Consider the following 15,583-nt stretch of genomic DNA (forward strand, 5'->3'; position numbering starts at 1 on the left):
GCAGATCTCTTTTCATTGTGTACCACTATTCATTTAAAGCTTTTTTTTCACAGTATCTTTGAAGACATTGCACATCTAAGTGGAATTGTCTGCTTCAGCTGAGTAATTTCACCAAATTACTCACCATATCCGTTACTTCTTGTTGTAAAAGTTAGATAAATACAAACCAGTTTTTTCTAAACCAAAGCTTAAAAGAAAGAGTTTCATCAAGTTTCCTCTCTCATATCTTTTAAAGTTTTATTTATTTATTTATTTATTTATTTATTTATTTATAGAGGTTGGACAGGTGATTAAATGTTATAACACACCAGTACAAATAAGCAGCACTGTGTGATCGCTTCATAATAAATCCATGAGAATTAAAAGTACTTTTACAGTTTTTTATGTAATTAGTACATTCTGTTCATTCATTGTTTCATTCTGACACATTACAATTTAAAACTTTTTCTCTATGGTTGCAAATGTTGAATAAAAAATCCTTACTGTACAAGGGTTAGATAAGATATACAAGTCAATATGACTCAGTGTAACTGCAGAACTGGGGTCTTTGTCAGTCGACACTTCCACAGCTGGGCATCTGCAAGTGTGTCCGTGGTCCTTCTGCCTCGCAGCATTCTGCAGCTGAAGTTAAACAAATGTGAATATGTTCTCAGGAGCTGGACCAACGCTGTCACATAGGTCGTGCCTACAGGGTTTGTTGCTTGGTGCCATTGACTCCATGGCAGCCACAGGCAGCTGTTCTCTATCTGCAAGGTGTTTTGTTGTGTGCTCGCTTGGTCTTTTATTTATTTCCTTAGGTAGGTGTACTAAAAGGTCACAAAGGGGTGTCTCTGATTTAATTTGTAACTAGAAGAAAAGATCTCTTACTCATTTCAGTAAGGTTTGAAGCTTAGCTCTTAACTTCCAGTAAGAAAGTGTCATTCTTAAGTTATGTTTTGAAGTGTGGTATCTAAAAGATTAGGCCTGTGCTCTGGCTTAGGTAGCTGTGTGAGTACAGTGCTGCAGTGAAAGCTGGCCTGAGCTATGCAGCTGAAAATCTGTCTGGAAATATGCAGAACCTTAAAATGGGGAAGTACCCGTCTTTTGCTCATAGAAACATTCCACAACAATAACATAAACTGAACATCAAATTAGTTACTTTACAAAATGAAACTTCTTTTTTTCCCTATAGTTTAATACCTAAATGTCTTCTGTAGCATTTTCCCAGCCCTTTGTTTACTTGAACGTTTTTTGTGTTTCCTACTATACAACCCATAAAAAAATGCAACAGCTTGAAAACCCATTCCCTCAAGCAGTATTATCTAATACATGAATACGTGGTTGTTTCCTAGGCATTAGAGTTTCATCCTAGGGAGGTAGAAGCTCCATGAAAGTTACAGCACATTGACATTGAGGCTAGAGGGAATGAGAGTACTCACCAAACATACTGTAAGACCATCACAAAAGTCTCAGGTTTATGTATTGCAGAATACACCATATAGTGTATGCATTTAGACATGCATCTGTTATTAAACTTAACATGAACTTCTTTGATGTAGTAATGGTTGTTGTATATGTTCTGTATTAAAATGCATCAGGTTGAGCATTCAGTCAAAACTTTTTAAATCTGTTGGGTGTATCATTATTTTGGTTGACTTGAGCAGGTAGTATCTTCCTTTCTTAGGCTTCCAGTATAAGCCTTTTCTTCTGTCTAGTCTTCCCCTTGACCTTGGTGCGACGTATTTCCCGTTGAGATTGGTTTCCTCACATTCACTGTGCCACCAGCCTCCTAAGGAAAAATATTGTAATGTCAGTTACTGTCAATTGTACTCGTAACATATTGTGCTCGGTTTCCTCGTAGACAGCTCCTGGTTGCAACATAAATCTTCTTTAGACCATTTTTGGGAAAAGTGACAATTACCCAATATGCCCAGATGAAATGGTGCTTGTACGTATACCCACTCACACTTGCAAGCTGAGGGCCAATACAGAGATGCTGTGCTCCCTGTTATTGTCTGCTTCACATAAAAGTAGTGGTGCATAGAAAACTGCACACACAAATACTGCCACTGAATTGGGACACTTAAGAAGTTAGCACCACGCTTTCATGTTTCCCGTGACCCTCTGGAACTGACTTTCTGACTTGCTGATATTTTTCTTGGGTACAAATAGTTAAATCTCTGCATCTACAGGAGGCAGAAGTGTAAACAAATTCTCTTTTTTATTGGCTGGTGTCCTTTAACCACAAGCCTTGTAAGTTGTATGCCCAGTTCTGCTTGCAAAGGACTGGCAGTGGCTCTGTGCTAAAAAATGAAAGTTTAGCACTTTGGAAGTAATTGGCCATCTGCTTTGTGGTCACTAGAGCTGAGTAACACTCAGCGTTGTTTCAGATGTTAACAATTTGCAAGCCTACAGTGATGTACAGAATGTTTGTTGCATGAAGCAGGTGCCTGGAGGGCAATTCTGTATCCTCTGGTTTAATAATTTCATGCTTTTTCAATTGTTTGTTTTTTTGCTATAAACTGGCAAAACATAAAAGCTTCAGAAAATCAAAGAATTGGGAATCCTTTAACCAAATTATCTTTAGGGAGAAATGTCTTCAGCCTTGCATCTCTCTTGCTCTTTTGAGAGTGATTATATCATGTATATTTGATAAACACTTAAAATCTGCCTTTGCGTGGAAACTCACCATCATTCTTAACTTTTGTTTTGTAGTCAAAATGGAGTTAAGAGTCAGTTTGTCTAATGTTTTTTTTTCAAAGAATGATTAAACAGTCTGACCTAGGGCTGCCACAACAGACCAAGCATCAGAGGAATAACTGCCCCTCAACCTCTGCTGCTAGTTCTGTTTCTGATGTTGGCTGTATGCACACCCTCACTCTGTTTTCGTTTTACCTAGCTATAAAATAGAATCGTGATGCCTCGTTGTAGGACCCTGCCAATGAAAAACGTATTCTGCCCTTTCTTGCAAGCAGAAAGATGTTGCTACCCTCTCTTTTCCGTATCTAAAGCCAGGTTAATATCAGTAACTACCCACTAAAGCATACTACCGTCTTTTATGTAACAAAGAAACTCCTGTGTTAATATACCCAGCATACTGATACCTAGGTAGCTTTCTGGACAGTTGAAGTCATTCGTAGTGTCCACGTCACGGTCTGCAGTTGAGAACCGCAGTTCTGTTTGCTCTGGCAGGGCGTTGGGGATGCTGCCGGAGATCCGTGAAAGCTGGAGAGTGTAGTCTGTTTCAGGGCCCCCCAGGCTGAACGCATACTCGATGTAACGCTTATTTTCTTTCCAGTCCTGCAGCTCAATCCGTAAGATGTAGTCTCCTTGTTTAGTAATGGAATAGGTCTTGTTCAGGCCTAGCCAGAATTCCTCTGCAAAGTTGTAGTGAATAGGTGCTGTTAAATATGGAGCTAGGCATGAACACACCATGTTTTTCAGATCTCTAACCCATACCTCAGGTAGCTCGTTCACATTAAGAATATCAGCATCTGAAAATACATGTTCAACTAAGCTGCATGGTGTCAGAATCAAGAGATGTCAGCGGTGAGGATTAGGGGACAGAAGTCACCCGGCAGAGAGTTAATGGGGCAGGGGTTATATGATGAACTTGTCCTAAAACCCTGTATCGCTCAAGCTGCTGTTTAATTTGTTTTTACGGATAACCTGCGGGTAGTATGTGTGAAAATACAGTATTTAAAAAGGTTTATTCATTGCTTTAATCAAATCAATAATTTGAGTCTTGGGGACTGTTGATCTTTTCAGAGGTCTCCTGCTACATTCTTTTTGTTTACCTCTTCTTAATTGCACACTGGTGATCAATAAAAGCAAGAGATATAAATGAACTGAAGCTTCTCTCTTAACTTTCCCACCTCTTGTGAAACTGAGAGGGAGCTCAAGATGTGCGTAATTGGAACTGTGTGACAAATGAAGCAAATGACATACATAAAACTTAATTGCAATTGTTGTATTTTTTAAGGAAAGAGCTGCAGAACTGAACTGTGATTTCGATACCCATGTGTACAAAGTGAATTTAACTTGAGCATTTTTCTTTTCCTAGAATTCTTGATAATTAGTTTAATTAGATTCATAAATTATGTTCATTAAGTAGCTTATTATCAGTGCCACTGGTATCAGTGCATAATAGGTAATTGACACAGGTAGAAATAGCGTAGCTGAATGTGAGTGCCATACATGCAGGTGGCATTTAAAGCAATAGAAGACAAGATGGTTGAGTAAAATACTCCCACAATTTACAGGTAACGAGCAGTAGCCTGTTATATATTATGACCTTAGAATATGTGGCACAGGACTGAGTAGGACATAGCTGAGTGTGATGCAGTCCTCTGCAAAATCTTTCTGACACTGAGAAGATGTGGCTTTGTGTTAGTGTAGTATATGGGAATTGGAGACCAATCGAGGAGCAACTATAGCATTCGGTATGATCATACAGACTTCACAGGTAGAAGTCTACCTCAGTTGTGAGCTACTGTACCAAAGTGTGGGCAAGGTTGTGATATAGCAGCTCTTTACCGTAAAAAGAGGTGGAAGTAAGTCAATACTGCAGCCCACATTGGTGAGGTTTTGATCTCTGCTGTGTCTGGAAAGTCAAAATATTTTCTAAACAAAAGTAGACTCATCTCATTGTATGAGAAAAATAGGGAAATATGCTGGATGGGGAGGTTGTTGGGCAGCATTTGGTGCTACAGATTCTTTGAAGTTGATGATTAACAGGGGAATGTGGGTGTTTCCTCACCCTTGCTTGCTATGGAGAAGATTGGCCACTGTATGGAGAAGCCGGAGGTGCTTGTGCAAGGGAGCACACACAGCCTCGGGCTGTCTTGAGGTTGGAAAAATTATTGTGGTGGTTTAAAGGGAAACAGGATTGCAGGAAATTTGAGAGAAATTGGTGACAACAATTGGTGAGGTTTTGCATTTGTGTGTATTCTAATGGCCTTGGGAGGTGCTTCTGTAAATAGTAAAATCTCAGTAATTAAAATAGCATTTAAAGCATTCTGGCCTTGATTCAGCAAACATTTCTAAACACACATTTGAAGGTGTGTCTGGGAATTTTACTGAGTTGTGTTTTCTGTTAAGCACTTTTCGGTGTTCTATGAATTAGGCAAGCTGTTCAGATTTGTTTGCAGGTTTTGCCTGCTCTCATGTGAATACCTTTCAGTAAGTAGATGCAGCTTCTCAGATTAACCGATACAAAGAAAAGACACAAAAAAAGGCATTTTTACCATTGAGGTCACCAAAACCATTTGTATAGGCATCCCAGGTTTGGTTGAAATCCAGTGATCCGTCCACTCTGCTCTGGATTACGGTCCAGGAACTGCCTGCAAAGGCAAAGGGGGGAAGTAAGTCACAAGCTTGGCTTAAGTATTTAAAGCACTAGAGAGAAGATGGAAAGTAACTGAGACCATCAGCTGCCGACATACAGGCTGCACTGCTGTGGCTGCCCTTATGTGAGTGAGCTCTTTACTGTAGTGAAGAAGAAAATGGGTTTGCATTGAAGGTGGCTCCATATGAATCCCACTTACTCTTCCTTTTGCAGCAGACCTGAGTGCACGTGTACTGAGCACAGAGAGCAGATGCTTGACTCATCTTGGCCTTGGCCTCATTAACTGGCCATGAGTGTGTCTTGGATGCTCCAATTTTGAAGCAGAATGAATTAGCTTAAATCTTAATGAAAGAAATTCAAGTGAGCACAGCTGAACAGAACACAGCCTGAGTGTCCTCTGCCACACTTGTGGTGACTCAGCTCCCTGGACTTATTTAGTTAAGCTGCCTTAACTGGGTTGCATTTGTTTATGAGGGCTGAGAAACACAAACGTAGAGAAAATGGTAAAAAAGAGAGATAAAATGTTCCAGACGTTTGATCAGATTGTCAGACTCCTGCTACTGATAGCGCTTGACTGCTGGGAACGCGGCTCCACAGAAGGTATGAAGTGCTGGAGGCCATGCCCATGCCAGGGTTGCAGCGGACTCTTTTCTCCTAACCAGGTCATGACACCCTCGTTTTACCAGTTTCAACAAATGTAAGCAAAGGAGCTTTTTGTACAGGGCAACCCCATGCCATTGTTTACACATCCAAACAAATCACATGGCCCTGTCACGTTTGCATAACTGTGTTCCCAGGCTCTCTGGGTAGCTGTGGCAAAGGGACTGTGCGAGGAAGCTGAGCAGGACACACACAGAGCAGCGCTGCAGGATGCTGCATTGTAGGGTGAAAAAACCAGGGAACAGGGAACTGGCCAGTGATGCATGATCTCTGGGTAGTGGCAAAAGGAATGGACAAATGGGTTCCTTACAAAGACAGTTTGGATAGGTGCTGCGTTCTAGTCCATGACAGTTCTGGACCTATAGGATACATAGCTACTGACTTACCCAGACATGATACAGGAATCCTGTCTGCAGGACTCACCTGTCTGGGTTAGGTTGTTGGTTGAGACGTAGATGTATCATTGTTAATGGAACAAAATTTTACTAAGGTATTTACTGTTTACTGTTTGCTTTTATTGTAAAAGCTATTAATGATTGCAATGTAATGGCATTTATAATCACCATTTTCATTAGCTAAAGGGGCTTGGTTTTATGATTATACTTAATTTATGTCACGTAATTGAAAGTCCTTTCCTTGGTATAAACAAGAGGTGAGTAAAGAATATAAGCAGTGTTAAGGACACTTCAGGATATGGGAAACCTGAGTTCAAAGCACAGACGTGCCAGTAAGAGAAGTCAACACATAAATCGTGATAAGATTTTGTCTGCTTTGGGATGAGAGACAGTTTTTTGGCTTATAAGAAACTACTTATGTGAAAATTGGACTATCACTAGGACAGTTGTCTTACCAAATTTCATTTCACAGTAGACATTGAAAGCTTCTGAGCCATTGGGCTTAATAGTGTAAACACCACTGGAGTGCATGCCGCTGTTATAAAGGGCAGTGCAGTCGGGAGCGGCACCTAGGAAAGCAAACAGCAGAGAGTTACAAATCCTGTTTTGAATATGATAAGTTTTAATCCAGCTTTGTAACTTGAATTTCTCTATGGGATAGAGCCAAACCAAAAAATGGAATGTTTTTGGTAATCTTATTTTCGAATAAATGTCATTAAATGGGCAAATTGCTTTGGACTTGGTAGTACAGCTACTAAGTTGTACTGTGTTTTAAGTTAGGCAAGTTTTCAATCTAGATAGTTTTGGAAACCTTGTAAGGCCTACGACTAGACTTTGGCAAATGGACTTTCCTACCCCTTGTAAAGTTCCCAATAAATACCATTGCCATTGCTGCAGACTGAAAACGCCTTTCAACTTTAAAGAAAGCTCTTCCAGTTCTTATAATTAGCCAGTGTGAAGTAAATTAGTGCTCTGTTCATACTCTCCAAGGCAGGCATTGGCAATGCCAGAAGTGTCAGATGGTCAGGGCACATGTTTACAAGAGGTGAATGGAGGATGAAGGTTGGGGACAGAATTACTGCATTATTGGACATTGTTCCTGTATGTCACCCCAGAGACAAGTACACGTGCAGCGGGGCTAAGTAGGTAATGATGTTCTTTCCAAAGCAGGAGACCTACCTCCTTCCCACAGTGCTGTATATAACATAAGAGTCTTTTGCTTTTTATCTTTGGCTATTGAAAAACAACGCAAAACTTTCACAGAGAATACTGTGAGTGCAATGTATTGTGTAGTCACGTCTAAGAGATAAGATCTCACCATCAGATTTGTATGTTGCAGCTGTGGTGTTGCGCACAGGAAAGGGGATGGCCTCTGGTTCGGTTTGCTCCTCTGTGAAGGAGTTCTCTGTGAGTTCCTGGAGCTCTATGTGGTTTAGCTAAAAGAACCGTAATTACAGACTGTTAATTTCCCAAGGCTCTGAAATGATGAGGTTCATGTATCAAGCCGAACAACGTCACGCAGAGAATAATTTTTCTTGTGAATGTAATCCTTTAGGATACCCAATTTACAACATAAAAATAACTTTAGAACTGCAGTGATGGATTTCGGTTGCGTGGATGTTGGCTGTGCCACTGCCCAAACATGTAGGATTCATGAGGCGAGTAAATGACCCATCCTTACAAGGTGCATCTTAATGGGCAAACAGATTTAACTTATTTCCTCAGGTGACATAACTTAGAAAAATAATACCAACATCTAAAGAGCACAGAACCCAGAGCTCCTTAGGCTGAAAGGCATTTTCCTTTTATAGCTTCCTCTTAGGAATAAATTAAATATGAGCATGTCAGTTATCCCAGCGTTACGGTAACACACTGAACGGCAGAACACGGCTCCCTGTTGGAGTGAATATTGGAAGAAAAGAAAGAGGGCGAAAGTAATGATACTTAGAAGACCAATGGAAGAACAATAATATGATAGATAATAAGAGCGGAGGGGCAAAGAAAATTAGAAGTCAGAAAATACAGCAGCCTGGTGTCGGTAGATGGTATTTCGAAGCTGCGTTCTTGGTTGTTTTGTGCCCTGGCCATAGCCCCTCCCTGGCAGCACAGCAGTCTCCCACCCAGAAGGGTACCTGTTTGTGGTCAAAATTGTTAATACCCTCTTCTACACCCCCAAACTGTGACCAAGAGGGATGGCTGGCCCAAAGGAATGGTTGAGCCATTGACTCCTTCAGTGTTACGAGAGAGAGCAAATTGTGAACAGAGACATAGAGATGGCTCGTGTACCTTGTCCTCCAGCTCCATTATTTGATTGTGCTGTTTGTCGAGTTGCACGTGCTGGTCCTCTACAATTTTGAGAAGTTGCTTGATGTGGTTGTCCTGCTCTTCCACAAAAGCCTGAGGATAGGAAGGGTGGGAGGAGGGTTGTGGTTAGAAACAGCAGAAGACCTTCATAGTGGCACTGCCTCCATAACTCTTGTCATGGGGGCAGGTTTGAAAGGCACAAACCATTTAACGTTGCCTTTCCTTTTCCAAAGGGTTGTCTGCTTTGCCTCTGAAGGGGTGAATTTCTTTGCCTCTGTAGTGAACACCCATTTTTTTTTTTTGAGACAAACTACAGGCAGCTTTGTAGACCTTTTTTATTGTTGCTATTTTCCTTCCATTTTCATGTCCAGAACAATCAAGCTCTGTGAAGTTGGCCCTTGATTCAAACTGGATGTATGCCACTGATCAAAAAAGGGAACAATTCCCAGCATTCAGGGTATTGGCTTGGGATTTGGGAGATCTGGTTTCATCTTTCTGCTTTGACACAAGCAGCCAGTATTTTCTCACACAGGTTGCTTAGACTTTTTATGCTTCTGCAAAATACAGTTAATACTTGCTTTTCCATAGGAAAATTTATACCCACCTGAATACTTGTATGTATTGACATTAAGTCAATTAACACTTGCAAGGTTCTTTGGTCCTGGAGGTCATATAGGTACTATGGATGCCTAAGTTTTAACTTTATGTACTTTATACTAGTTTTATACTAATGAATCATTTATTATGAGGTGATGGCACACAAACCTATGGGTTTGATAATCACATCATTTTCCTGCTAACAAAGTTTTTTTATCATTTTTATTACAGAATTTCTTAAAACTGATTTGCAACAAAAAGTACTGAAAAAGATACGGAGCCTTATAATTTCACAATTTTCTCACTGATTCCACTGGGGAATTTTACTGCAAAACAAATTATATATCAGATTAAGACAGGAATCTTTTAAGATTATTGCAGTGATTTATTTCTTAAAATACACAGTAGTAGTACAGTGAAAAGGAAGAGAAAACGTGAGCTTATGTTGCGTAACTACTGATAATAGCATTACAGTTTACTTTGGCTTTGTGTGTCAAGGGCTTTCACAAGTCTACTTACTTTGAGTGAAGAAATTTCTTCTGTCTCTTGCATTGAAGGCTGGATAACGGCCAGTTTAGTGACTTTGTCTTCCAGTCCCCATACTTGCTCTTGGAGCTGGATTTTGTTTTGTATGAGGTCTTCAATCTTCAAATTCATCTCCTGTGAGAGGTTCTTCATCTCTTCATTGTTCATTTGCAGTCTGGCTGTAGTTTGTCTGAGCTGTTCTTCTTCTTCTTTGATTTCACTAGTTTGCAGTGAAAGCTCATAAAAGGACCTATCAAAAATGTAAAGCTTTTGAAAGATGTCATTCATCTGCCCCTTTGTCTTATGGACAAAGTCTTTAAGCCCGTGCCCAAGCTGGAGGAGTCCATTGGCTAAGATTCGTACGTCATCTAACATGGCAAATCTTGATTTCGTCTCAGGAAACACAGCAGAATCAGAGGAGGAATAATCCTTCTCAGCTCTAACAGAAAGAGCAAGTGGGGCAATGAATAGAAAGACTAGAATGATTTTCATGTTTCCTGCTCCTGATACTCTTTAGTTGTTCAGGGTGCAGAGACTTTTCCTACTAACAGTTTTTGCTGTGTGACTGTTGAGTTGAAGAATTTGATCTATTTATACTCCTCTTCATTTTAGAAGAGGCAGACCAACGAGTTGATGATTAAACTGTGTGTATTTGAACGCATGTAACCCCTCTCGAATGTAGGTTGATATCTGGGAAGATAAAACTGAGAGACGGGTATGTTGCTGATTAAACTGGTTCTGAACTTTTCCATCTGCCAGACCTTCTGTTATAAAATGTTATTGATGGCATAGTGTTTTTCACACAACGCTTTTTAATAGATTAATTTTGGGTCATAATCTCGATAAGGGCCTAAATTGCTTCTTGTTTATGTTGTAGATTCCTTTTATTGCCTGAGGAATATAAAAGGGTTTACCATACTTAAGAGCGCTGGACGCTGTATTTCAGGTTGTGCAGCTCCTTGATAAGCTATGGAAGGGCAAAATATTCCCAGGTGATTCACACAACTTGATTCTCATCTTGTACCATTTTCTGATGTAACTCATTGTGCTGCAGTGGATTTACTTGTCATCTAGTTCAGATTAAGTGAGAAAGAGGGAATTGGGTCCAGAGATTGCCTGGATGTGATTCTACTATGTTAAGGTTTGTGCAGTAATTTACACCATATAAAACTTATTTTTTAAGAGCTACTTTCCAGAGGTGAGTGAGATAAATAATACCTCACTTACATTTTTCACCTTACCATTCTTCTTAGTGTTTAAGATTCACATTACATAAAGCAAGTCTACAAGTACTCTGAAATAAATGTTCTGTGCTGCAGTGGATCTCTGCATGGAAGCATGTATGTTTTTTGAGTAGTATTGCAGTATGAATGAAAGGCATTTTTCTTCCTGGAATCACTCACAGTAATCCAAGAAATCAAAATCAATCCATGCATAATATAGTCTGTACTTCAGAGAGTTTTCCAGTTTTCACTATGTTCTTGCATGTTTAGTAACTCTTCCCCTGTTTGATGTTGTTCATGTACATATACCTGTATGATATGAAGCATCAATAGAAAAATTATTTTAAAAATGAAGTTGTTATCTCATACGTTGAACTTCCTGTGTGATGAAGGGTTGATAATGTGCAGGTAACTTCCCCACCCATAATGAAATAATGTGAAAGTATTTTAGACCTCCAATGAATTGGTGAAGAATATTTTGTACCAGTATGATTTGGATCAGACTTACTGGAGTATCTGAACAAAGCACAGAAAAATGGCAGGACCATGTAGATCATCAGGCCTGGCACTGAGGAGAACGAGGATGCATTCAAAGAGAATCTGCTGGCAAAGAGGGGAAGCAAATGTGGGACTCGCCCTTAAATGCAAACAATAATCCCTGTTCTGTACCAAGAAGCAGCACTTCATTTTCACAACCCAAAGGTGCAGTTCTGTCCTGTAAAAAGCCAACCCAGTAATTTCTTGTCTTGCAAGGTGTCCCACTGCAGTAGACAGTCTTGAAGGTCCTCATCCTTGTACACTGCTGAGACCAAGTACTGAAAAGTGTCTCTTAAGGAACAAACCTGTGAAGGCAAAGGGCTAAGTAAAGTTTTCCTTTTTCTGCTCTACTTCAGATATTTATGAATTCACAGCCTCATAAAGGCTGTGGCTAATCAGGAATTGTCTTTCAAGCATAATTTTAAAGTACTTGAGCAAAGCAGCAAAATAATGATTTAAAAATCCCTGAGCGCTGAGGGTTTGGAGGATTCTGGCCTGAGGTCTCGGCTCTGGCAGCACCGTGCAGTCGGGGATCAGGAGGGCAAGGACAGCTCTGTGCCCTGGAGTGTAGGGCTGCCAAGGGTCAGAGCAGCCTTTGCTTCATCTGAATTGCAGCTTGCTGTTAGCTCTTTAGATGCTTTTGCCTTTCAGGACAGACTGAAGAGCTATGAAGAGTCTGAGGTATGTGCAGGCCCATGCAGATACCCAAGTGCTCACCTAGTTCTGTTCAATTCTTTGCAGCTTGTGTTTAATCAGGTCGGAAATGTGCAGGTGGAAGATGCAGGAAGAATGGCTCTCACCAACTAAACACCTGTCTGGTTCTCTGTTGACAACTTTTGTAAAGCCATAGTTAGCTGAGCCTGGCCACCTGAGGCTGGGCATTATCTGCTCACCATTGGCAGATGTAACATGTGATGGAGAAGTTATTTGCTTAAGTACTCATTTGAGCCTGGGAGGCTATAGGCAAATGAGGAGTTTGGTCATGGGCTGTTCATTATAGCTCATGTACTTCCGTTCACTTGCTGATCATTTATTTTGTACTGAATATTTGGTGCATGGATGAAAACACGATGACCCCTTCATTTCTAAAGTAACACAAGTAACTCATTGCAGTCTGACTGGTTGAACGCATTCAGGATGTAAACAAGCAGCCAAGAGGTGAGCAAAGTGCTAAGACTTCATGCTGTGTCCCAGAGCTCATGCCACTGTCAGATCTCCAGGTGAGCAGTGGGAGCAAAGTTTAGTGCGGAGAAATGAGAGGGAATTAAGGCTGTGCATTTGTTTCTTCTCTGAAGCTTAGGCATACAGCAGTTGACAACCCAAAACTGCCAGTGACTGCACTGGAGCTTCTCATAGGTTGAAAGTTATACACAAACTTATATGTGTTATTCTGTGTTGGGAGTTGATATTCAGCTTTATTATGGTTAATGCTGTTTATTCAGTGGGTAAGTATTATATTGGTGTCGGCCATTGGGGAGCCTTCCTAAATCACGTGCTTCTCAGTGGTATTGCAGTGGGGCAGGGTAGGTGTGTCATCAGGCAGAGCAAAGTAAAAATATTCTAGCCATGCAGTTGGGAAGCTCAGTCTACACAGAGACACAGAACTGAGCAGGGACTTTTATTAAAATGAAACACAGTTTAATCATTCTGCTTCTGCCTTTTTATCGGCACTTTAACTCCATATGTGAAAGTCTGGTAAGTAGGGCTCGAAGGCTAATCACTATTAATTCTTAATTTTATTGTGATAATGACTGTTTATGATCAATTCCCTGATCTGTGTGGCATAGGGCTTTTTTCCAGAGATCTAGCTTTGACAAAGTTGGTTGCTTTCACAAGGGATGTCCATGAGGTTCTAGTCTGTGAGAAGCTGTTCAGTGGAAGGCTGCCATGCCCTATTGCCCTATTAAAATTGCATTTTTTTTAGATTAGTTTCTAAAGAACCTCATCAAATCAATATTTACTCAACACTACTAAAATTCTGTTAGAAAAAGTGTTAGAACAATTAGGGTTATTCATGGGACAGTGGTCGTCCTGGAGGTTTTGCATTAAGTCATCATTCCTGCAGAATTTTCTCATTTGGCAATATCAATGGAAATCTATGAAGAGCTGTTCAAATGAGGTAAAAAAAAAAAAAAAAAAAAAAGCATGTGCAGGATCTGGGTGGCACTTATGGCTCTTATATTGTACATTTCTGGGAAGTTGTTAGGGTTCTTAACACTTTAACTGTGAAAGGTTTGTTTGATAGTTTTTGCTTTGAGTGATAGACCAAGATACGTAGTACTGATACTGCTAATAAACACTTCCCGTGTTTAAAAAAAGTAAGATAAGCATGTGTTTTTGAAGGATTTGTATTTTCTGTAGGAAACTCATTGGAGTTTTTAGACAAAGTTTAGGTACAGTTTTTAGCTGGCCCTGACACTGCTCTTAAATAGGGGAACAAAATCCAGCCTCTGGCATCTGACACAGGGACTTTGAGCTGCAAAACTTGAAGAACTGGTTGCAAAATTAAGAAAAAAACCCCCACAAACCAAACCAGAAAAAAAGGTATAGACTTTCTGCAGTCCACTTCAAAGTACTTTCATGGCTTTGGTTTTACAGGGTATCAAATGAATAATTTTCTGTTGTTTTAGCTATTTCTTAGAAGTCTTTCTGTTTTGTCTCAAATACTTTTGAATTCTTCCTAATCCCATCACCCCAGAAAATGTTTATTCTTGGCTTAGTCTTCAGAAAAATATAGGTTACTCAATAAATAGCAGTGCCCAAGCAACTGGAGGTCAGACGTTTTACTAGGTTTCTACAGCTTGAGAAGCTCCTGCGATAACTTTACTGCCTATTCCTGTGCTGCAGTTGTCGTGGCTCAGCCAGCACACGGTAACTCGGCAAGCTACAGGAGCTTGCTTGTGCTGGGACACTGCTCAGACAGGACACCCTTTAGAAAGGTTTGTTTTCCAAAGGGGAAAGCCAGTCAAAATGCTCTGATGTCAAATATTAAAAACCCACAAATAGCTGCCAAGCACATTTCCATATTAATGCCAATGAAGTCAGGCAGTGATAACCTCGCTACAAAATACCACCTTTAGATGTCACAACAGTCACAGAATCCATAAGTAAAGCAGGACACAGGAAAGCAGAGGGTAGAAAACCTTCTGATATGATTAAGCTGTAAGATTCAGGGGCTGTAGAAACCCTAAGTGGGAATCCAGCCTCTGAGAACTGTTAGCTTAGTCAAGGAAAGTTGTATATAACAAACATGGTCCTGAAGATCTTTTGTGCACCTGTATGACCCTGATTAAATGGGTTTAAAATGATTTTTATAGTAGAAATAAAGCAAAGAAAAAGGTCTCTGGGTTTTACTGAAAAGGGAAATTTTCATAGTAGTTAAGACATTCCCTTTAAGAGTTAGGATCAGCTCTTAATATTTTATTACCTTTATGAAGGATTTTGCAAAATGGCTGCAATCAGATTGTATAAATATTTAGAGAAGTGCCAGTGCCATTATTTCCATGGCTTGGGAAGCCGCCTTCCTTTAGTAATTCATTTTATGGAAGTGAAAGTACTTTTGAAGTCTGTTTGAGATAATGGTGTAAGCTTTGAATGCGTTTTGCTTAGCATTTTAATAAAAGATGCAGACACAAGTCCTTGGCTTTAAAGCTTCTGGATGAAACTTTTATCGATAGAAATCTGTGAGTAGTGTCATCAAGAAGTAGCTGTTACCGGAAAGCGTAAGGACTGGCAGTCCTTTTGTTTCATCAGTGTATGCCTAGCATGGTTGTTGGCCTTGCAGTGCTATTTTCATGGACAATTCCTTCTCCTTCCTTTATCCCTTCTATAAAGAATTGAACACTGTGATATGAGACCTCCCCACAATGTCTGGCCCACCAGAAGGTTGTTCTCTCCGCTTGCTTCCCACTGCTTGTATATAATACAGTGCTGGGGATGTCCTCTCCTGATTTCTGAAGACTACATTCAGTGCCACGCTACTTACCTTGCCTTTAAAAGCCCAGCAACTTTGATGC

At 40.2% G+C, this 15,583-nt stretch overlaps 2 protein-coding genes across 8 annotated transcripts in view; one reads left to right on the forward strand and one right to left on the reverse strand.

Annotated features, from left to right (window-relative positions):
- The window catches only part of DOCK7 (dedicator of cytokinesis 7), a 106,949-nt gene that overhangs the window by 41,831 nt on the left and 49,535 nt on the right, over positions 1–15,583 (forward strand). The window lies entirely within an intron of this gene.
- ANGPTL3 (angiopoietin like 3) lies at positions 224–10,374 on the reverse strand. Its single transcript, XM_037404767.1, has 7 exons — positions 9,802–10,374; positions 8,668–8,778; positions 7,700–7,817; positions 6,837–6,950; positions 5,226–5,321; positions 3,084–3,356; positions 224–1,768 (listed from the first exon to the last, which is right to left on the reverse strand). Exons 1-7 carry the CDS (start codon positions 10,297–10,299, stop codon positions 1,587–1,589), a joined length of 1,392 nt encoding a protein of 463 aa, XP_037260664.1. The 5' UTR covers positions 10,300–10,374; the 3' UTR covers positions 224–1,586.

This window comes from Falco rusticolus, chromosome 11 (assembly GCF_015220075.1).
Source record: "Falco rusticolus isolate bFalRus1 chromosome 11, bFalRus1.pri, whole genome shotgun sequence".
Lineage (NCBI taxonomy): Eukaryota > Metazoa > Chordata > Aves > Falconiformes > Falconidae > Falco > Falco rusticolus.

Excerpts from the sequence above, each read along its gene's own strand:
- ANGPTL3 (XM_037404767.1), bottom strand. The coding sequence starts at position 10,299 with ATGAAAATCATTCTAGTCTTTCTATTCATTGCCCCACTTGCTCTTTCT. Across the intron at positions 8,779-9,801 it reads AAGAAATTTCTTCACTCAAA|GCTTTTGTGGAAGAGCAGGA; the intron begins GTAAGTAGACTT and ends TCCTATCCTCAG. Across the intron at positions 3,357-5,225 it reads TGGTTTTGGTGACCTCAATG|AGGAATTCTGGCTAGGCCTG; the intron begins GTAAAAATGCCT and ends ACAACTTTGCAG.